General features: G+C 44.3%; 1 protein-coding gene across 1 annotated transcript in view; it reads left to right on the top strand.

Moving 5' to 3' along the window:
- The first annotated feature begins 4,640 nt into the window (after positions 1 to 4,640).
- Positions 4,641 to 21,473, top strand: part of LOC124775967 — a 68,006-nt gene continuing 51,173 nt past the window's right edge. Inside the window, exon 1 of the mRNA XM_047250808.1 lies at positions 4,641 to 4,678. Coding sequence (XP_047106764.1) covers positions 4,641 to 4,678 — 38 coding nt within the window. The remainder of the gene's footprint in view (positions 4,679 to 21,473) is intronic.

Here is a 21,473-nt window from a genome sequence, read left to right as displayed (position 1 = left end):
TGTCATTTCAGATTCATGGTGTCATTTCCGTCTAGCACCACTTCAGACATTAATCGGGTCCATGCCGCCTCGTGTTGCGCTGCTTCTGCTTGCTCGCTGGAGCCCTACACGATATTAGCCAGGTGCGTCAGTTTCTTTGGCTCTTCAGTGTAGAATACACATGCTGCAGCACACGATCAGTAGAACGATCTGGGGACTATAGTAAGTCCTATGGTGATAAAAAGATGCGAAACTGACTGACACGCCGTAAGTTCAAGCCGTTCGACTAAAATTGTCTTCCCGGCCGGAGTGGCCGATCGGTTCTAGGCGCTACAGTCTGGAACCGCGCGACCGCTACGGTCGCAGGTTTGAATCCTGACTCGGGCATGGATGTGGGTGATGTCCTTAGGTTAGTTAGGTTTAAGTAGTTCTAAGTTCTAGGGGACTGATGACCTCAGAAGATAAGTCCCATAGTGCTCAGAGCCATTTTAAAATTGTCTTGGGTTCTATCATTTCAAAAGTGATGATGGAATGATACTCCACTTACAACCTTCAGCCTGTTTCATTGTGGATATATATCACAGACTAGGTGCGTATTTAACACAGAAAAATGAAAGAAAACTATCGTCTTTGTGGTTACTTGAAATGGTTTTGAACATAGCACCAGCCTGCTTCACAACAATGAATGGAAACACAAAATGTATTACAAACTTTGAGGCATGCTTCCAGTTTAGTTTTTCAATAGGTTATAAATTAGAGGTCAATATTTACTATTGCAAAACAGGAAAATATGGGTGATTCAAGTTACACCCTTCTGTGGGATTTCTTGAAACACTTCCGTTTCTGTCGTTACATCAGATGGTAAAACCCTCAGGCTACATCTATATCTGCATGGTTACTCTGCAATTCACACTTAAGAGAATGGCAGAGGATTCATCTAACCATTTTCATACTACATCTCTACCATTCCACTCTCGAATGGCGCGTGGGAAAAAGGAACACCTACATCTTTCCGTTCGAGCTCTGATTTCTCTTACTTTATTATGATGATTATTTCTCCCTGCGTAGGTGGGTGTCAACAAAATATTTTCGCATTCTAAAGAGAAAGTTGGTGATTGAAATTTCGTAAATACACTCCTGGAAATTGAAATAAGAACACCGTGAATTCATTGTCCCAGGAAGGGGAAACTTTATTGACACATTCCTGGGGTCAGATACATCACATGATCACACTGACAGAACCACAGGCACATAGACACAGGCAACAGAGCATGCACAATGTCGGCACTAGTACAGTGTATATCCACCTTTCGCAGCAATGCAGGCTGCTATTCTCCCATGGAGACGATCGTAGAGATGCTGGATGTAGTCCTGTGGAACGGCTTGCCATGCCATTTCCACCTGGCGCCTCAGTTGGACCAGCGTTCGTGCTGGACGTGCAGACCGCGTGAGACGACGCTTCATCCAGTCCCAAACATGCTCAATGGGGGACAGATCCGGAGATCTTGCTGGCCAGGGTAGTTGACTTACACCTTCTACAGCACGTTGGGTGGCACGGGATACATGCGGACGTACATTGTCCTGTTGGAACAGCAAGTTCCCTTGCCGGTCTAGGAATGGTAGAACGATGGGTTCGATGACGGTTTGGATGTACCGTGCACTATTCAGTGTCCCCTCGACGATCACCAGTGGTGTACGGCCAGTGTAGGAGATCGCTCCCCACACCATGATGCCGGGTGTTGGCCCTGTGTGCCTCGGTCGTATGCAGTCCTGATTGTGGCGCTCACCTGCACGGCGCCAAACACGCATACGACCATCATTGGCACCAAGGCAGAAGCGACTCTCATCGCTGAAGACGACACGTCTCCATTCGTCCCTCCATTCACGCCTGTCGCGACACCACTGGAGGCGGGCTGCACGATGTTGGGGCGTGAGAGGAAGACGGCCTAACGGTGTGCGGGACCGTAGCCCAGCTTCATGGAGACGGTTGCGAATGGTCCTCGCCGATACCCCAGGAGCAACAGTGTCCCTAATTTGCTGGGAAGTGGCGGTGCGGTCCCCTACGGCACTGCGTAGGATCCTACGGTCTTGGCGTGCATCCGTGCGTCGCTGCGGTCCGGTCCCAGGTCGACGGGCACGTGCACCTTCCGCCGACCACTGGTGACAACATCGATGTACTGTGGAGACCTCACGCCCCACGTGTTGAGCAATTCGGCGGTACGTCCACCCGGCCTCCCGCATGCCCACTATATGCCCTCGCTCAAAGTCCGTCAACTGCACATACGGTTCACGTCCACGCTGTCGCGGCATGCTACCAGTGTTAAAAACTGCGATGGAGCTCCGTATGCCACGGCAAACTGGCTGACACTGACGGCGGCGGTGCACAAATGCTGCGCAGCTAGCGCCATTCGACGGCCAACACCGCGGTTCCTGGTGTGTTCGCTGTGCCGTGCGTGTGATCATTGCTTGTACAGCCCTCTCGCAGTGTCCGGAGCAAGTATGGTGGGTCTGACACACCGGTGTCAATGTGTTCTTTTTTCCATTTCCAGGAGTGTAGATCTCGCCGCTAAGAAAACCGCCTTTGTTTCAGTGACTGCCATCCCGGCTCGCGTATCATATCGGTGACACTCTCACCCCTACTGCGCGATAACACGAAACTGTCTGCCCTTCTTTGCACTTTTTCGATGTCCTCCGTCAATCCTACCTGGTAAGGATCCTACACCGCGCAGCAAAATTCCAGCAGAGGACGGACAAGTGTAATGTAGCCTGTCACTTTAGTGGGTTTGTCGCATCTTCTAAGTGTTTTGCCAACAAAGCGCAATCTCTGTTCCGTCTTCCCCGCAATATTATCTATTTGGACTTTCCAATTTAAGTTGCTCGTAATTGTAATTCCTGGGTATTTAGTAGAACTGACAGCCATTAGACTTATGCGATTTATCGTACACCCAAAATTTATCGGATTTCTTTTAGTACCCATGTGGATAACCTCGCACTTTTATTTGTGTAGTGCCAATTGCCACTTTTCGCGCCATACAGAAATTCTCTCTAGATGATTTTGTAATTGGAATTGATCGGCTGATGATTTTACTGGACGGTAAATTACAGCATCATCTGCAAACAATCTAAGGGGGCTGCTCAGATTATCACCTAGATCATTTATGCAAATCAGGAACAGCAGAGGGCCTATGATACTACCTTTCGGAACGCCAGATATCACTTCTGTTCTGAAACCACGAATCCAGACACACAACTGAGACGATACTCCATATGCACGCAGTTTGATTGATAGTCGCTTGTGAGGAACGGTATCAAAAGCCTTCTGGATATCTAGGAATATGGAATCGATCTGAGATCCCTTGACGACAGCACTCATTACTTCATGGGAATAAAGTTGCACAAGAACGATATTTTCTGAATCCGCGTTGGTTATGTATCAATAAGTCATTTTCTTCAAGTTTCAAGTAGTAGAGACTTTTTAAGTACCTACAATAATAATTTATCTGTCAAATTATTAATTACTGTACTAGAGAGTTTGAGGAATCTAAGAATGTAGCGAATGGACGCTTTGGTAATTCCGTCACACGTGGTGACAGCTATGGTGCATTAAACTGCTTCATACCGTTGAAGACTGAAGAATGCCTCTGGCCACGAACGTTTTCAAATTTGAGCAACAGACCTGTCTGAAGCTTCTTTCTTTGAACATACAACGCACATTAGGGACATTACAACAAAATCATTCACATTCAGATTGTGAAATTCTGAGAAACTGTATTTTCTGACATTTTTTTTCTCAGTGGTCTTTAAACTCAATTGTAAACTATTATTGTACTGTAGTCGTCAACGCAACGGTGATCATCATCATTGCTGGCCTCAGTTGTCTTTGAGTGAATATGAAATGCAGTTGTTCCAAATTACCCAACTTTAGACATAAACTCATAAAAAAAAAAGAAATCAAAACAAACCAGATAAGATAACAAAGAATTATTAATGTGACATAATGAGCAACAAGGTAGGCTATGCTTATCTTTTCATGTAATTACCAGGTATTTCAAACGTTGGTTCATAGAAAAGAAGTTTTCATATACAAATTCTCAGGTCTAAAATCGTCAGCTACATAAACGATATGTAGAGGATAGTTAACTTCATACATTTTCTCGTTTCTTGCTGAAACTACGTACTTCACCTCAGGTCAGTGTCAGCAGGCACAAGGTGTGAAATCCGTAAATTCATGATCAGTATAAGGAAAGAATCTGTATAATGTTTTAAATACCCTGTCACCGTGATTCTGATCGATAGATGTTGGAAGAAGTTTCTAAATTCGTGCCGTTGCCGTTTACAGATTTTCTGTTAGAACAGACTGCGATAAACAAAGCAAAACATCACATTTTCATAATTTTATAATTTTCGTTTTTAAACGATTTTTTCAAAATCATCAGATCCTATATAGCCTAAGTACTACCGACTGTTTGTGAATACACAAAATAGTCTAGTTTCTCTATGATTATTTCTTAATTGTTGAGTATAATGAACCCGTCACCATGGCCGATGATGCGCACAAGGTAGAAATATCCATGTGACGCTATTGGCAGTCGAGTGGCAATATCAACTGCCTCCTTTCGTTTGTGGATCAGAGTGTTTTAACACGATGGCGCCCAAGCAAGATGGCACACTCAGATAACTTGATACAAGGAATGATAAAGTTTGTAGTAAAAATAAAAGCGAGAGAACTGAATTACAGGCAGTACATTATCACCGAACACAAGAAAATTGTTTTACAGCCCTGCAGGGATGTTCGAATCCTCAGCTGCAAAATTTCAGTTTCCAAGTGGAAGAAACATCGTTTCAATTGGTTCAAATGGCTCTGAGCATTATGGGACCCAACTTCTGAGGTAATCAGTCCCCTAGAACTTAGAAATACTTAAACCTAACTAACCCAAGGACATCACACACATCCATGCCCGAGGCAGGATTCGAGTCTGCGACCGTAGCGGTTGCGCGGTTCCAGACTGTAGAACCTAGAACCGCTCGGCCACCCTGGCTGGCACATCGTTTTCCCAACTCTAAATTATGACTGAGGGAAAAACTATGTTCTTATACTTCGAGAGAAGGTTACATCTTTGAATTTACAATATCGCAAAGTGAGACAAAATAAGGAACGATGGTATAATTAGCTTCCGATCAGTTACATACAAGCAACCTATGAGTTCCCATTTCACTGTCGGCAAGCACACAACCTGATACCTATTCGCAGAATGATCGTAAGTAAGCAGTACCTATCTACTTTCAGCGCGAGAACAAAACTTAATGCAGCAAATAAAATGTAATGGGACCTACCAGTTCTTTACTCACTGTAGTATCTGCATAACAGCATGGACCTCCGTGAGACAAAAGCAACCTTCTCTCAAGAACATGGTTCCAAGTCAAGCACCCGACCCACCCAAAACAGTTTACGGACTCGAAAGTATCATCGTCATCAACAGAATTAGAATCGTGGAATGGTGGATTCTCTTTCAAACATGGAGGAGCGTATGGGCGACAATTCGCAAATGGTTGCCACTGATCGAAAGCAGCTAACTCCAAAGACTTAAAATTGCTACAGGGACCAAGCAAATAGGTTGCTGCAGTGCACATATCGGTTAATCGAAATTGATTATAGCAGTTTCGCACAGACTATATCAAAGACAAACAATGCGATGTACTAGAAACGAGATATAATGGCCAGAAATGAAAGTGCCGAATAAAGAGACAGCTTTCAACTCGAACGCCATGCACTCCATGATGCCTCTAAAGCCGGCTTTGCCTTTCTCTTTCCTTCCCCCACGTGACAATTTTAATATCTCGCCGAAATTCTTCTCGTCCTGGCCCACATCGAACGACTCAGTATATGCTAAATCTGCAAATTTTGTTCACATAACTCCACTGTTTCGTTTCTCATATCTAATCCTAACAAACTGTTGCATGTATACCGAGTCATCCCATCAAACCTACTCTCTTCATCCACTCCCAATGGACTCTGACTGTCTCCCAGACAGTCAAATCTGCATTGATATTTATTCAATCTTTCAGACGTAACATTCCCTACTTTATCCTATTAATATAATCTACATCTATATACTCTGCAAGCCACCGTATTGAGCTTTGTGGAGGGTGCCTTGTGCTACTACTAGCTATTTCCTTTTCTCTTCTACTCGCAAACAGAACGACGTCAAAACGACTATCTGTTTGTCTCCATACAAACCCTAATTTCTCTTGTCTTATCTTTGTGGTCCTTACACGAAATGGATACTGACGTCAATAGAATCATTCTGCAGTCAGCTGGTTCAAGTGGTTCAAATGGCTCTGAGCACTATGGGACTCAACTGCTGTGGTCATCAGTCCCCAAGAACTTAGAACTACTTAAACACCTAAGGACATCACATACACCCATGCCCGAGGCAGGATTCGAACCTGCGACCGTAGCAACAGCGCAGCTCCGGACTGGAGCGCCTAGAACCGCACGGCCACCGCGGCCGGCTCTGCAGTTAGCTCCAAATTCCAGTCCACTAAATTTTCTCAATACTGTTCCGTGAAAACAACTTCGTCTTCCCTCCAGGGATTCCCACTTGCTTTCACGAAGCATCTTCGTAATGTTCACCTGCTGTTCGGATCTACCCATAACAAATCTGGCAGCCTACTGCTGAACTTCTTCGATGGGATCCCAAACACTCGAGCAGTACTAACGAATGGGTCGTTCTACACGGTCTCCTTTAGTAACAAGCCACACTTTTCTAAATTTCTCACAATAAACTGAAGTCGACCATTCGCCTTCCGTACTACCATCCTTATATGCTCACTCCATTTCATATATTTTTGCAACGTTACACCTAGATATATAATCGACATGACTGCGTCAGGCAGTAAAAACTAATACTATGTTCTAAAATAATAGGATTCTTTTTTCTCCTCAGCTGCATTAACTCACATTTGTGCACACTTATAGCAAGCAGTCATTCATCACACCACTTAGAAATTTTGTTCCAGTCATCTTTTATCCTCCTCCCGTCACTCAACTATGACACCCTCCAGTGCACCACGACATCATCAGCAAACAGGAGCATATTGTTGCTCACCCAGTCCGTCGGATCACAGCTCCCCATCTTGATCTCCTTCTAACCTGTACTCCTTTCCTCTTCATACCACAGCCCAGTTTGCATCTTAGCCTCCTAGTCTATTTCTTCTCGAATCTTGCCACTCAATCTACCCCCATAGCTTTAGATTACAACCAACTGGATTTCCTTTGCTTATACCCATACCCTACTTCAGCATATAACGTCTAAATATTCTTTGCTTTTACAGCCATCTCTTAATCAGTTTAAAAAAAACTATGTTAATGTCTCGCCTTTTTAATTACGTTATTTCGATTTTATATATTTGCAATTCATTTAACTGGAGGGTGGAACACTTGTCAAGCTGATAGCTCACCCGTCATCCATATGGGGACAAAGTAATGAAACAGCCAAGACCAGTTCGAGAACATTTTCTCAAACATGTGACATATCACCTTTTGGATATTAATTGTCTTTCTTAGAGCTCTTCGTAATAAATTTAAAAATAAAGTCTGCGTCTAGTCGTCATGGAAATGGGTATTTTTCTTTCAAAAATAAGTACTACAGAGACATTCCTCAGTAACAGAAATAAATTTCTGAATCTTATTCCAGTGCTAAATATTAACAGTAGAAACAATATGCGTAAGGTAGTTCCTGAGATGTAGGAAAGCATTTAGTGAAAACAGAAAAACCTATTGTGTTTTTCTAGGTTTCATAAAAATGTACTTTCTATTACACCAAATGGAAAGAATGACAATAAATTTTCACTTTTTTTAATTTATTAAATATTTTAGTTTAATGATGCGATTTTATAATTCCTTAATTTGGAAATTCCGTTACAAAAACAGAGGGACAGAAATACAAAATTATAATCTAATTTTATATTGAGGACTGGCCTGGTATAAATTTTCATATGTCAAAAACAAATGATGTGAACCCAGATTCATAAGGCACTGTTTAGCTACAGTGTGTTACATGTAAATAACTTAATTTCAGAAAACTGGCAATGAAAGTATTTGAAAATTGAATGATGCTTACAATATCTGTGTTTATACGGCGTCTGTATCATCACATTACAATGCCCTCCAGTCATTCATGCATTTCTGAAGGAACCGACATTGTTGTGACGATTACAGCTGTGGTAATTATCACGAGATTAATTCGCATTTTCAGAGTAACTCGGATTTCCCGCTTATCGCGAGCGACTCCCTCAACAACTTCGGATATCTGAGCACTCCTCCAGAACAGACCCAAAAATTCCATGTCACAGAATCCACTATCCTCACTCCTGCATTTCGTGGTTCCCACACAGGGAGAAAAAAATATTTTATGGTCGTTTTTGCCCGTCGAGGCATGGATAAGTCAATGATGGTTACAATGTCTGTTTTTATACAGTGTCTGTACATTCACATTAGAGTGGAGGAGTGCTCCGATAGCCGAAGTGGTTGCCGGCACGGTAACTCAGCGTGTTCGGTCAGAGGGTTAGCTGCCCTCTGTAATAAAAAAAAAAACTGAGTTAATGGAACATCAACGAACGTAAACGGATGTCTTACGACGTCCGCCCCGAGCAGACGTAACGAACAAAAGCGAACAAGATGAGACTTAAAAAAAAAAAAAAAAAAAAAAGTGGTTAAGGCGACCGCTCGCGATAAGCGGGGTATCTGGGTTGGAGGCCCGGCCTGGTATAAATTTTCATGTGTCAAAAACAAATGATGTGAACCCAGATTCATAAAAATTGGAATCTATTTAGTACATATGAAAACTGATACGCGGTCAAAATTTCAATGTATGCAACTGAAAAGGAAAACACAAATTTCTGTATGGTATGAAAGAGAAATATTCTATTAAAAAAATCTGTGCTGGAGCAGCATTACATTTCTTGGCAAGTCAGGCCTTGAGTGAAATTTGAGTTCAATTAAACAGGTGCTTGATCGAGAAGATGGTTAGACTAACCAGGACACCTCTTGATCTGAAGTCACTCGTGGCTGATAGCCACACATTCGTAACTATCTCAGTAACATTTAGTTTGTGGACCCATTTTCCCTGAACGTTTTTGCTTCTACTATTGTATACTTTCAGTTTTCCCTACCAATTACGATGCATCCCCTACTCAAATTTTGCACTTGAACACCTCTGGCCCTCTTCTCAGCTTGGAATCTCAAGTGGCTGCTTGTGTCACTTGATCATTAAACTGGCAACGGAAACAGCAGTAAAGAAAAAGAAAGGAGAGCACAAAAACTTCTAAGCGTGGACATCAGATTCCTTGTAAATGTGTATCTTGAAGTAGCGAACCTACTTAAGTCACATGAACTGAAAGAATCTTTTTTCACAAACCGCAAATTACAACAGAAATTAGTCCACGTCTTAAACAATAAAAACGATAAGTTCTTGGGCTTATATGTATGCAAAATAACACGTAAAACTTGCTAAAACTATTTTATACGGCAACTTGGCAAGTATTTTCAAATGAGGTACGCTGAACACATCATTGTTACATAACCAATTTACAAAATCAGCAATAGCATCAGACATAAAAAACATTGGACACTCATTCACAAACGTAGAAGATCTTAAGATTCTCTACTATTTTCAAAAATCAAATACAATGGATTTAATGGAGGAGCTTGCGCTTTGCACACTACGAAAAGCGAAGAGAAAAAATCCTCAATGGAAAACCAGACAGTGAATCACTTACCCTTCTCCAATGTCCCTCCTGCATAAGATAGTAAATCAGAAATATGTACATTTCCTTACACATACTCGGGCGTCGACAGCACCGCCTGACTCGCGCAGAGCGCCACCGGCATGCAGAAGCGCGCTGCTCGATCGCTGCTGGAGTACTGATTATTCTTCGTGTTTCACTGCCCCAGTCAATACATATGGGTAAAAAGAATGTCGTACTAAACTAATTTGGGACCGCTCCGTCGAATGGAGACATAAAATTCCGATTTAAGAATCATTTTGTTTGTAACGGGAAACAAACCGACGCTTTCCATCGAAACTGAGCGTCGCTTGAGAGACATAATGGGCAGTGTTTGTTTGGGCTGACTTCAGTTAAACAGTGGCAGAACAAAATTCAAATATCGGTAGAAACACCGGAGAGAATGCGTTTGACAAAACATAGGAGGGACACTCCGTATATATATAAATATATATTCGACTTTTTAGTGGTCAGCAGCTTGATTTGTGATGGCCTGTGCCGGTACTTCCTACCGGTACCTATGACGAAAAACATCAGAACCATAGATTGTGAGATGTAAGACAGAACTTTATTCTTCGCCAGTACAAATGTTGTATTGGCACTTTAAAAATGCGCAGAAAAGCCCTAAGCTAACATTTAAAAGAACCCCTTGAAGGTCAGACTACCGGAACTTCTATCTTTCTTTAGTATACAAATCAAGCAATAACATATATAATGAGGTGACAAAAGTCATGGTGTACCTCCAAATATAGCGTCGGACTCTCTTTTGCCTGGTATAGTGCAGAATTTCGACGTGGCATGGACTCAACAAGTATCCTGCAGAAATGTTGAGCCATGCTGCCTCTCTAGCCGTTCATGATTCCGAAAGTGTTGCCTTTGCATGATTTTCTGCGTGAACTGACCTCTTGATTCACGTTGGGCGATGTGGGTGGCCAAATCAAGCGTTCGTATTGTCCAGAATATTATTCAAAGCAATTGCGAGTAACTGTGGGTCGATGACATGGCGTTTTTGCCATCCATAAAAATGAAGTCCACGAATGACTGGTCTCCAAGTAACCGAACAAACATTTTCAATCAATGGTCGTTTCAATTGCACCAGAAGACCCAGTCCATTCCATGTAAATGTAGTGTCGATAGTTACGATGCCACAACGTAGGTGCACGCTCTCGTAAGTTGGCACTACGAGAGAGGACTAACTACGCCGACCACAGCGCCCTCTGGCCGAAGCTGTGGAGCTCAGCGAGTGCCGTCTTGATTTCAGTCAGTTTCATCAAGAGCAGACCGTCTGGAAACATCGCTTCGACTACGAGTGGGGTAGCTTGCTACTGAGATTTTGATAAGACATGGACTACGGCCTCACACCTACGTGCTCATCCTAGCCAAAGTTATGTATGCATTTATTTACTTGCGTTTTCGACTTTAGTAAAAGGGATGAAGTTACATGCAGTAACGAAGTGCTTCACCTTTCCTGCTCCTACTCGCTTCCTTCACTCTCGGCCTATATTACAGAAGCAGTTCACAGGAGTAGACCCACGCGCCGCCTATCCAGGCGGGATACAAAAGTAAACACAGCCCAAACCATCATGGAGCCACCACCAGCTTGCACAGTGCCTTGTTGACAACTTGGATCCATGGTTTCGTGGGATCTGCGCCACACTTGCACCCTATTATGAGCTCCTACCAACTAAAATAGGGACTCACTGACCAGGTCATGGTTTTCCAGTCGTCTAGCGTCCAACCGAAATGGTCACGATCCCAGGAGAGGCGCTCCAGGCGATATCGTTCTGTTAGCAAAGGCACTCCCGTAGGTTGTTTACTGTCAAAGTCCTTTGACGCCAAATTTCACCGCACTGTGACAACGGATATGTTCGTCGTACGTTCCACATTGATTTCTGCGCTTGTCTTTTATCTCTGACAACTCTACGCTAACTCCTCAGCTCTCGGTCGTTACGTGAAGGCCGTCGCTACACTCCTCTGCTCTCGGTCGTTACGTGAAGGCCCTCGCTCACAGCGCTGTCCGTGGTTAGAGGCAGCCTCAAATTTGGTATTTTCGGCACACTCTTGACGCTATGTATCTCGGAATATTGAATTTCCCAGCGATTTCAAAAATGGGAAGTACAAGTCTGTTAATTCCCGTCTTGCGGCCATGATCAAGTCGGAAATTTTTCCGCATGTATCACCTGAGTGCAAATGACAGCTCTGCCGTTTTATAACTTGTAAACCCGAAACTAGCGCCATCTGTATATGAGCATGTCGCTACCCCATGATTTTATCATCTTAGTGTAATGTAATCAAAAAACACTGTAACACTTCTGACTTGGTACAAACTCTTTGTGAATCCGTGGAGTCAAAATACGTGTGTAGCATGTTTTGATTATTGAAACAAATAGTCTAAGTAATAATTCATGTGTGTGTGTGTGTGTGTGTGAGAGAGAGAGAGAGAGAGAGAGAGAGAGAGAGAGAGAGAGTGTGTGTGTGTGTGTGTGTGTGTGTGTGTGTGTGAGTGAGAGAGAGAGAGAGAGAGAGAGAGAGAGAGAGAGAGAGAGAGAGAATTTTGTGTAATAGAGGTGGCAAAATATCTGTAAGCAGACTAACAAAAATATCATTTCCAATTTTATCAGACTAAAAGGCTCGAAGATTCATTTTGTTCGATTTTCCGATTGCGACATAACCTCAAAGAGTTATGTACAATGCAAGAGAGGCAGAAAATCACGCATGGAAACATTCCCAAAATATTCAATTAAACAAATGCACCTGAAAATGAGAATAAATTCTCCAAACGCGTTGTGCTAAGTATGAAAAAGTAATTGTTGCAGTTTTTCATTATTTAAATAATGAAAGACACACAAGACTTTTAGGCTTTCCTGACAGATCTGTCGCAAATACACTTCTCTCGTCTGCCGCCGGCTGATATTGTGCAAATCCCACAATATTTCGTCGATACAACTGTTTGACATCTTCAGGTGATGGTAGTTACACTGTTTTCACTGCTGCAAGATGCGACTGATGATAATCGCGCGGCGGCGTCGAGCTACAACAGACCGGGATCGGGCAATACGCTTCCGCGGGAAGACGTTCGCAGTTTGAGGAAAGCGGCGTTCGTAGTGCCCCCCGACGGGAGCCGCAGACGAGCCTTCGGTGTGTGCTCTGTGGACACTGTGCTGCCGGACGCTGCTGTGGATGAAAACTGAGTTAAATCTCAGTAGTGAGCAGCGTCGACTCACGAACCGGAACTTCTTTCTTCTGTTTTAAATTAAATGCAGCCAGTGCGGCACTTAATTGAAAATCTGCATCCGTGTTGATCAGATTGTCCGCCGCACGGATATGTGTGGCCTCATTAAGAAAACTCTGAGGGTAAAACTACGGTCTTCCCGTAAAACATGCGATGTCCCGTGTCCAGGCATTGCTCCGCCACCGCTGATTTATCGAGTTGCCCCAGGCGTTTATGACGGTGGTGTTCAATACAACGTTCGAGCACGGCAATAACGCCGTTTCATTTTGACGGTGTGTCTTCAAGAATAGAAAGAATCCTCAAGAGACACCACATCAAGTCTGTTTTCGGCTATCAGCAAAACTGAGGAAGTTGTTATGTTGGTCAAAGACGATTTCGGCCTTAGGAAACATGGCGTAAATAAGGTCCCAATTGTGTGGGACATATTATATAGGGCAGATATGCCGAACCGTGCAAGAACGTTGTGCTGTACACCATCGTCACACACGCTGGGCAACCTGATAAATCAGCAGTAGTGGAACATTGCCTGGATATGGGGCATCGAATTTTTTTTTTGTTTTCTTTTTTTTTCCTTTATTGAGTTTCGATTTCCCCCGAAGGGGGCAGGCTGCCAGTAGCTTAGTACGCCGCTCTTCAGCCTACAAAATTCTTAAAACGGAAGAAGATAATAAACAATAAAAGCAGGCGATAAAAACGGTGACATAAATTGTAAAATGGCGGAAAGTTGCGGAAGTTAAAGCATAAAACAAAGGGTTGGCGATGATAATTAAACACACAGGATGCAGACAGTTAAAATAGTAGACAGACAATTAAAAAAAACATGGCGACAGTCTGGTTTCTGTTCGCATGAGATAAAAAAACACAACTAGTGACAGTATGGAGGCTGTTCACAACACTGACAGGGGGCGCACAACACTGAACACTCACTGGAAACAGCACTATACAGGCGACACGGCGACAAATTAGGGGGGGAGGGAGGGGGAGGACCCGGACCGATGAAGCGGAAAAAAGGGGGGAGGAGAGGAAAGGAAAAAAGGGGGGAGCAGACGGAGTGAGGGGACATAGAAAAATAGGGGGGCTGGGTGGAGGCAAGAAGAAGTGGGAAAGGCGGTGGAGGGGAGAGCAAAAAGGACTCAGGGGAGAGAAGGGAGGCAGACAGGGGGTAGTCGGGGAAAAAACAGGATGGAAGGGGTGAGAGGGAGCCCAGGAAAGGACAGTGAAAGGGAGGAGGGGGGTGAGGATGAAAGTTGATAGGAGGGATAAATGGAGGGAGAGAGGGCATCATCTGGGAGGGGGAGTCGATGGAAACTACTTTGGGAAAGGAGATGAAGGGTGTAGAGGTGAAGGGTAGGAGGGACACAACGGTGAAGGTGTGGCAGAGGTCGGGGGTCGGAGAGGAGAGGAGAGGAGAGGAGAGGAGAGGAGCAACCAGGGTATGAGGGGGATCAAGGAAGCAGGTTGAAGTTTTATCCTCAGTATCATCTATCTGCGAGTCTGTTGTTAAGGAGGCGATATATATCCGTAAGGTGGACACGCTTATCAACAGGGATGCAGGTTTCCAAGTAAGCGCTGCCTGTAATCCAGCCCTGGGTGCCATTAAATTAGAACCGGAGAAACAAGACCTTCCGATTTTTGAGTCGACGCAGCTCACTGTTGAGATTTAATTCAGTTTTTAACCACAGGAGCGTCCGGCAGCACAGTCTTTGCCCACAGCACATATGCAGGAGGCCTTTCTGTGGCTCCCGGCAGGGGGCACTATAAGCACCACTTTCCTCCAACTCCAGCGTCTTTCCGCGCACGCGTATTGCCTGCTCCTGGCCTGATGATGAAGTTCGACACCACCGCCAAGAGATTATCATCAGTCGTGTCTTGCCGCAGTGTCAGCAGCAGTTACTACCACCTGAAGATGTCGAACAGTTGTATCTACAAAATATATGGAGTATCAAAAATAATCATCCGATTTCGCACGTTTATATTTCTGAAACTAATAAATATATACAATGAATTTTGTTTTTTGATGAATGGAAAACTCAAAAAGTTTTTTTCATATTTTTGCATAGGCGTTCAATATGGAACCCCTTGAGATACATGGCATATTTCAATGCGGTATTCAAGTTGTTCCCACACTGCAGCGAGTATGTCTTGAGTTACAGCTGATGTTATGCGATGTCTCAGTTCATTCATTGTTGTTGGTTACGGAGGCACATAAACAGAGTTTTATATAAACGCCCGCAATAAATAGTCAGAGACAGTCAGGTCCGGTGGTCTTGGAGGCCAGTAATGCGAGGCTGAATCATTTGGTCCAGTGCGACCGATCCATATTCAGTAATACTTCGATTTAAAAATTGCCACACTTCCAGATGCCACTGTGGCGGTGCCCCATCCTGTTGGTAAATGAAGTCGTTCGAATCAGTCTCCAACTGTGGGAAAAGAAAGTTCTCAATCATATCGAGATATGAGCTTTATGTAACAGTGTTCTCGGCAAAGAAAAATGGACCATGCACATTCTCCCTTGAAATGCACAAAACACATTATATTTTGGAGAGTCCCTCTCATGTTGTACAACTTCATGTGGTTATTCTGTACCCCAGATTCTCAGATTATGACGATTCACCTTCGTATTTAAATGGATTGTTGCCTCTTCGCTAAACACTAAGCGTAGAGGAAATATATCATCCTCCATCTTTCCAAGGACGAAATTACGGAACTCCACGAGATGTTGCTTGTCACCTTTGTAGCGAACTAAGATTTCTTCTCCTTGCTGTCGAACATGAAATGACGAGCAGATGACTGATGAGATTGCCCCACGTTAGGAACCAATAATTAATTGATTTCAATAATTAAATGAAATCAAACACAAAGGGTACGAAATTAAGGGGTTAATGTATGAATGTAAAAGGTTACTTTTGTGATTAAAACAAAAAGAAATGTATTTATTTTCTTCCTGTTTACACAAACCAAAACAAAATTATAAATCCAAGGACGATTTGACTGGGCGTGCACACGACTCGGTTATTAAGGGGAAGGAGGAGGGTACGAACCGTGTCACCATTATTCGTTATCGTTCGTTGTGTATTGCTGTCGGCGGCAGGCGCTGCGTCGTTTCGGCGCGTCGCCTTGGAGCTGTGTGGCGCGAGTCGACTGTCCCCATGAGCAATCGCGGCTTTGCGGCGAGACCCAGCTATGATCTCCGCGTTATCTGCTCGTTGCCGGTTGCGTGGCCGAAGCTGTGTTATCACGGTGTCGGAAGGCGGATGTTAGCAATGGGTGCAAGAGCACCGATGTCCTCTCGCTTCCGAGATGTCTCCATGACTCTCTCCCTCGCTTTTCCTCCCTCTCTCAGCTCAACTCCTCTTCGCAATACTCTTCCATTCGGCGTTGTCATTTGCGAACAAAATTTTCGATGCAGCCCAATGACAGATCGCCGTTAATTAGCCACGCCTCTCCGAGCGGGGTGGAAATTTCCTGGCGTGGCTGGCGTGTGCCTCGTGAATCGGCATCTTTCTCACGATTTCACATTCTTAAGCTGTCTTCCTGCATTCCGAGGCTGTAGTGAGAGCAGCTAGAACACTTCTTTTTAATCGCCCTCTCTGCGTCCGGCTTGGACAGACTCATGTCTGCCTTTGTCTCAAAATTTGACGGCATCCATGATTTATAAGAAATGTCCTTAGTGTCGGGAAAAGCATCTTCTTATGAATGCTGACTTCTTTCGCACGCTTCCCTGCCCCAATTCCCCGCACTTTGTGTGTGTCCTCGCTGTGCCCTTGGGGTGCTGGAATCGTTGTCACATTCCTGCTTTCCAAGTCAGGTCGGAAGAACTCACATGCTTTCTCGCGTACATTCTTGGCGTTCCATCTACGACTACATCTACATCTACATTTATACTCCGCAAGCCACCCAACGGTGCGTGGCGGAGGACGCTTTACGTGCCACTGTCATTACCTCCCTTTCCTGTTCCAGTAGCGTATGGTTCGCGGGAAGAACGACTGCCGGAAAGCCTCCGTGCGAGCTCGAATCTCTCTGATTTTACACTCGTGATCTCCTCAGGAGGTATAAGTAGGAGGAAGCAATACATTCGATACCTCAACCAGAAACGCACCCTCCCGAAACCTGGACAGCAAGCTACACCGCGATGCAGAGCGCCCTCTCTTGCAGTCTGCCACTTGTGTTTGCTAAACATCTCCGTAACGCTATCACGCTTACCAAATAACCCTGTGACGAAACGCGCCGCTCTTCTTTGGATCTTCTCTATCTCCTCTGTCAACCCGTCCTAGTACGGATCCCACACTGATGAGCAATACTCAAGTATAGGTCGACCGAGTGTTTTGCAAGCCACCTCCTTTGTTGGTGGACTACATTTTCTAAGGACTCTCCCAATGAATTTCAACCCGACACCCGCTTTACCAACAATTAATTTTATGTGATCATTCCACTTCAGATAGTTCCGTACGCATAATCCCAGATATTTTACAGAAGTAACTGCTACCAGAGTTTGTTCCGCTATCATATAATCATACAATAAAGGATCCTTCTTTCTATGTATTCACAATACATTACAATTGTCTATGTTAAGGGTCAGTTTCCAGTCCCTGCACCAAGTGCCTATCCGCTGCAGATCTTCTTGCATTTCGCTGCAAGTTTCTAATGCTGCAACTTCTCTGTGTACTACAGCACTATCCGCGAAAAGCCGCATAGAACTTCCGACACTATCTACTAGGTCATTTATATATATTGTGAAAAGCAATAGTCTTATAACACTCCCCTGTGGCACGCCAGAGGTTACTTTAACGTATGTAGACGTCTCTCCATTGAGAACAACATGCTGTGTTCTGTTTGCTAAAAATTCTTCAATCCAGCCACACAGCTGGTCTGATATTCCGTAGGCTCTTACTTTGTTTATCAGGCGACAGTGCGGTACTGTATCGAAGGCCTTCCGGAAGCCAAGGAAAATGGCATCTACCTGGGAGCCTGTATCTAATATTTTCTGGGTCTCATGAACAAATGAAGCGATTTGGGTCTCACACGATCGCTGTTTCCGGAATCCATGTTGATTCCTACAGAGTAGATTCTGGGTTTCCGGAAATGATATGATACGCGAGCAAGAAGCATGTTCCAAAATTCTACAAGAGACCGACGTCAGAGATACAGGCCTATAGTTCTGCGCATCTGCTCGACGACCCTTCTTGAAAACTGGAACTACCTGTGCTCTTTTCCAATCATTTGGAACCTTCCGTTCCTCTAGAGACTTGCGGTACACGGCTGTTATAAGTGGGGCAAGTTCTTTCGCGTACTCTGTGTTGAATCGAATTGGTATCCCGTCAGGTCCAGTGGACTTTCCTCTGTTGAGTGATTTCAGTTGCTTTTCTATTCCTTGGACACTTACTTCGATGTCAGCCATTTTTTCGTTCGTACGAAGATTTGGAGAAGGAACTGCAGTGCGGTCTTCCTCTGTGAAACAGCTTTGAGAAAAGGTGTTTAGTATTTCAGCTTTATGCGTGTCATCCTCTGTTTCAATGCCATTTTCATCCCGGAGTGTCTGGATATGCTGTTTCGAGCCACTTACTGATTTAACGTAAGACCAGAACTTCCTAGGATTTTCTGTGAAGTCGGTATATAGAATTTTAGTTTCAAATTCACTGAACGCTTCACGCATAGCCCTCCTTACGCTAACTTTGACATTGTTTGGCTTCTGTTTGTCTGAGAGGTTTTGGCTGCGTTTAAACTCGCAGTGAAGCTCTCTTTGCTTTCACAGTAGTTTCCTAACTTTGTTGTTGAACCACAGTGGGTTTTTCCCGTCCCTCAGAGTTTTACTCGGCACGTACCTGGCTAAAACGCATTTTACGATTGCTTTGAACTTTTTCCATAAACACTCAACATTGTCAGTGTCGGAACAGAAATTTTCGTTTTGATCTGTTAGGTAGTCTGACATCTGCCTCTTGTTACTCTTGCTGAACAGATAAACCTTCCTCCCTTTTTTTATATTCCTATTTACTTCCATATTCAGGGATGCTGCAACGACCTTATGATCAGTGATTCCCTGTTCTGCGCTTACAGAGTCGAAAAGTTCGGGTCTGTTTGTTATCAGTAGGTCCAAGATGTTATCTCCTCGAGTCGGTTCTCTGTTTAATTGCTCGAGGTAATTTTCGGATAGTGCACTCAGTATAATTCTAATGGCTGCAGGTGTCCATCAGTTCTCGGCCCGCTTCTCATTCTGAGACAGGCCCTTCGCAACGTGTCCGTCCTCGAGCGAGGCGAGGGCGTCCACCCGGCTTCTCGCTGTAGCTTGCAGAATGTCTGCAGTGTCCTCTCTTCGGGGGCTCGCCCCAGCCTGTCGGTTTCCCTGGCCGTGGTCCGTCGTATTACCCGTTCATGAAGAGCTTGCAGTAACTGAATGTTGTATGGTTTCATGTGTAAACGTCGACGCAACGCATGCCAGACAGTCATCAGGGGCATGTTGAACTGTCGAGCTGCACAGCGAATGGATTTCTGCGAACTCCTTGTGAAACTATGGCGGAAGTGTTCGACGTCTGTGTCAGACACTCGGGGACGGCCCGGCGATTTCCCTTCTCACAAACAACTGTTCCTTGCAATTGTTCATGCCATCGTCTAATGCTCTGTGCTGTAGGAGAATACCCACCATACCTAGTACGAAAGTCACGCTGAACAGTTATTGCTGACCCGCACTGCGCGAAACGTGGAACACACAATGCTTTCTGTTGTCCCGACATCATTTTTACTAGAACTGAAATGGGCGCTCACTGCTGCTGCCTAGTGGTGACCATGTAAAACACGAGAGTTTGCTCTTTCCAACAATACATTGTTCACGCACATGTCTCAAATAACATCTACATTTACATCTACATACATACTCCGCAATCTACCATACGGTGCGTGGCGGAGGGTACCTCGAACAACTAGCATCTTCTCTCCCTGTTCCATTCCCAAACAGAAGGAGGGAAAATGACTGCCTATATGACTCTGTACGAGCCCTAATCTCTCTTATCTTATCTTTGTGGTCTTTCCGCGAAATGTAAGTTGGCGGCAGTAAAATTGTTCTGCAGTGAGCCTCAAATGCTGATTCTCTAAATTTCCTCAGAAGCGATTCACGAAAAGAACGCCTCCTTTCCTCTATAGACTCCCACCCAAGTTACTGAAGCATTTCCGTGACACTCACGTGATGATGAAACCTACCAGTAACAAATCTAGCAGCCCGCCTCTGAATTGCTTCTATGTCCTCCCCCAATCCGAGGTGATAGAGATCCCAAACGCTGGAGCAGTACTCAAGAATACGTCATATTAGTGTTCTATAAGCGGTCTCCTTTACAGATGAACCACACCTTCCCAAAATTCTACCAATGAACTTAAGACGACTATCCGCCTTCCCCACAACTGCCATTACATGCTTGTCCCACTTCATGTCGCTCTGCAATGTTACGCCCAAATATTTAATCGACGTGACTGTGTCAAGCGCTACACTAATGATGGAGTATTCAAACATTACGGGATTCTTTTTCCTATTCATCTACATTAATTTACATTTATCTATATTTAGAGTTAGCTGCCATTCTTTACACCAATCACAAACCCTGTCCAAGTCATCTTGTATCCTTCTGCAGTCACTCAACGACGACACCTTCCCGTACACCACAGCATCATCAGCAAAAAGCCGCACATTACTATCCACCCTATCCAAAAGATCATTTATGTAGATAGAAAACAACAGCGAACCTACCACACTTCCCTGGGGCACTCGTGATGATACCCTCACCTCCGATGAACACTCACCATCGATCACAACGTACTGGGTTCTATTACTTAAGAAGTCTTAGAGCCACTCACATACTTGGGAACCAATCCCATTTGCTCGTACCTTAGTTAGGAGTCTGCAGTGGGGCACCGAGTCAAACGCTTTCCGGAAGTCAAGGAATATGGCATCCGTCTGATACCCTTCATCCATGGTTCGCAAGATATCATGTGAAAAAAGGGCGAGTTTGAGTTTCGCAGGAGCGATGCTTTCTAAAGCTGTGCTGATGCATGGACACCAACTTCTCTGCCTCAAGGAAATTCGTTATATTCAAACTGAGAATATCTTCGAGAGTCCTGCAACAAACCGATGTTAAGGATATTGGTCTGTAATTTTGAGGATCCGTCCTTCTGCCCATCTTATATACAGGCGTCACCTGCGCTTTTTTCCAGTCGCTCGGGACTTTGCGTTGGGCAAGAGATTCGCGATAAATGGAAGCTAAGTAAGGAGCCAATGCAGTAGAGTACTCTCTGTAAAACCGAACTGGAATCCCATCAGGACCTGGCGAATTATTTATTTTCAACCCACTCAGCTGCTTCACAACCTCAGGGATGTCTATCACTATGTCCTCCATACGAGAATCTGTAAGAGACTTTTAAAATCGGAAGATTCTTTTTGATACACCCTGCATTGAGGGATACGCACCATATGATCCCGTGGCAAACCCGAGCA

Source organism: Schistocerca piceifrons, chromosome 2, assembly GCF_021461385.2.
Source record: "Schistocerca piceifrons isolate TAMUIC-IGC-003096 chromosome 2, iqSchPice1.1, whole genome shotgun sequence".
Classification (NCBI taxonomy): Eukaryota; Metazoa; Arthropoda; class Insecta; order Orthoptera; family Acrididae; genus Schistocerca; species Schistocerca piceifrons.
The sequence above is the reverse complement of the archived record's forward strand: the minus strand, read 5'-3'. Positions and strand labels throughout refer to the sequence as shown.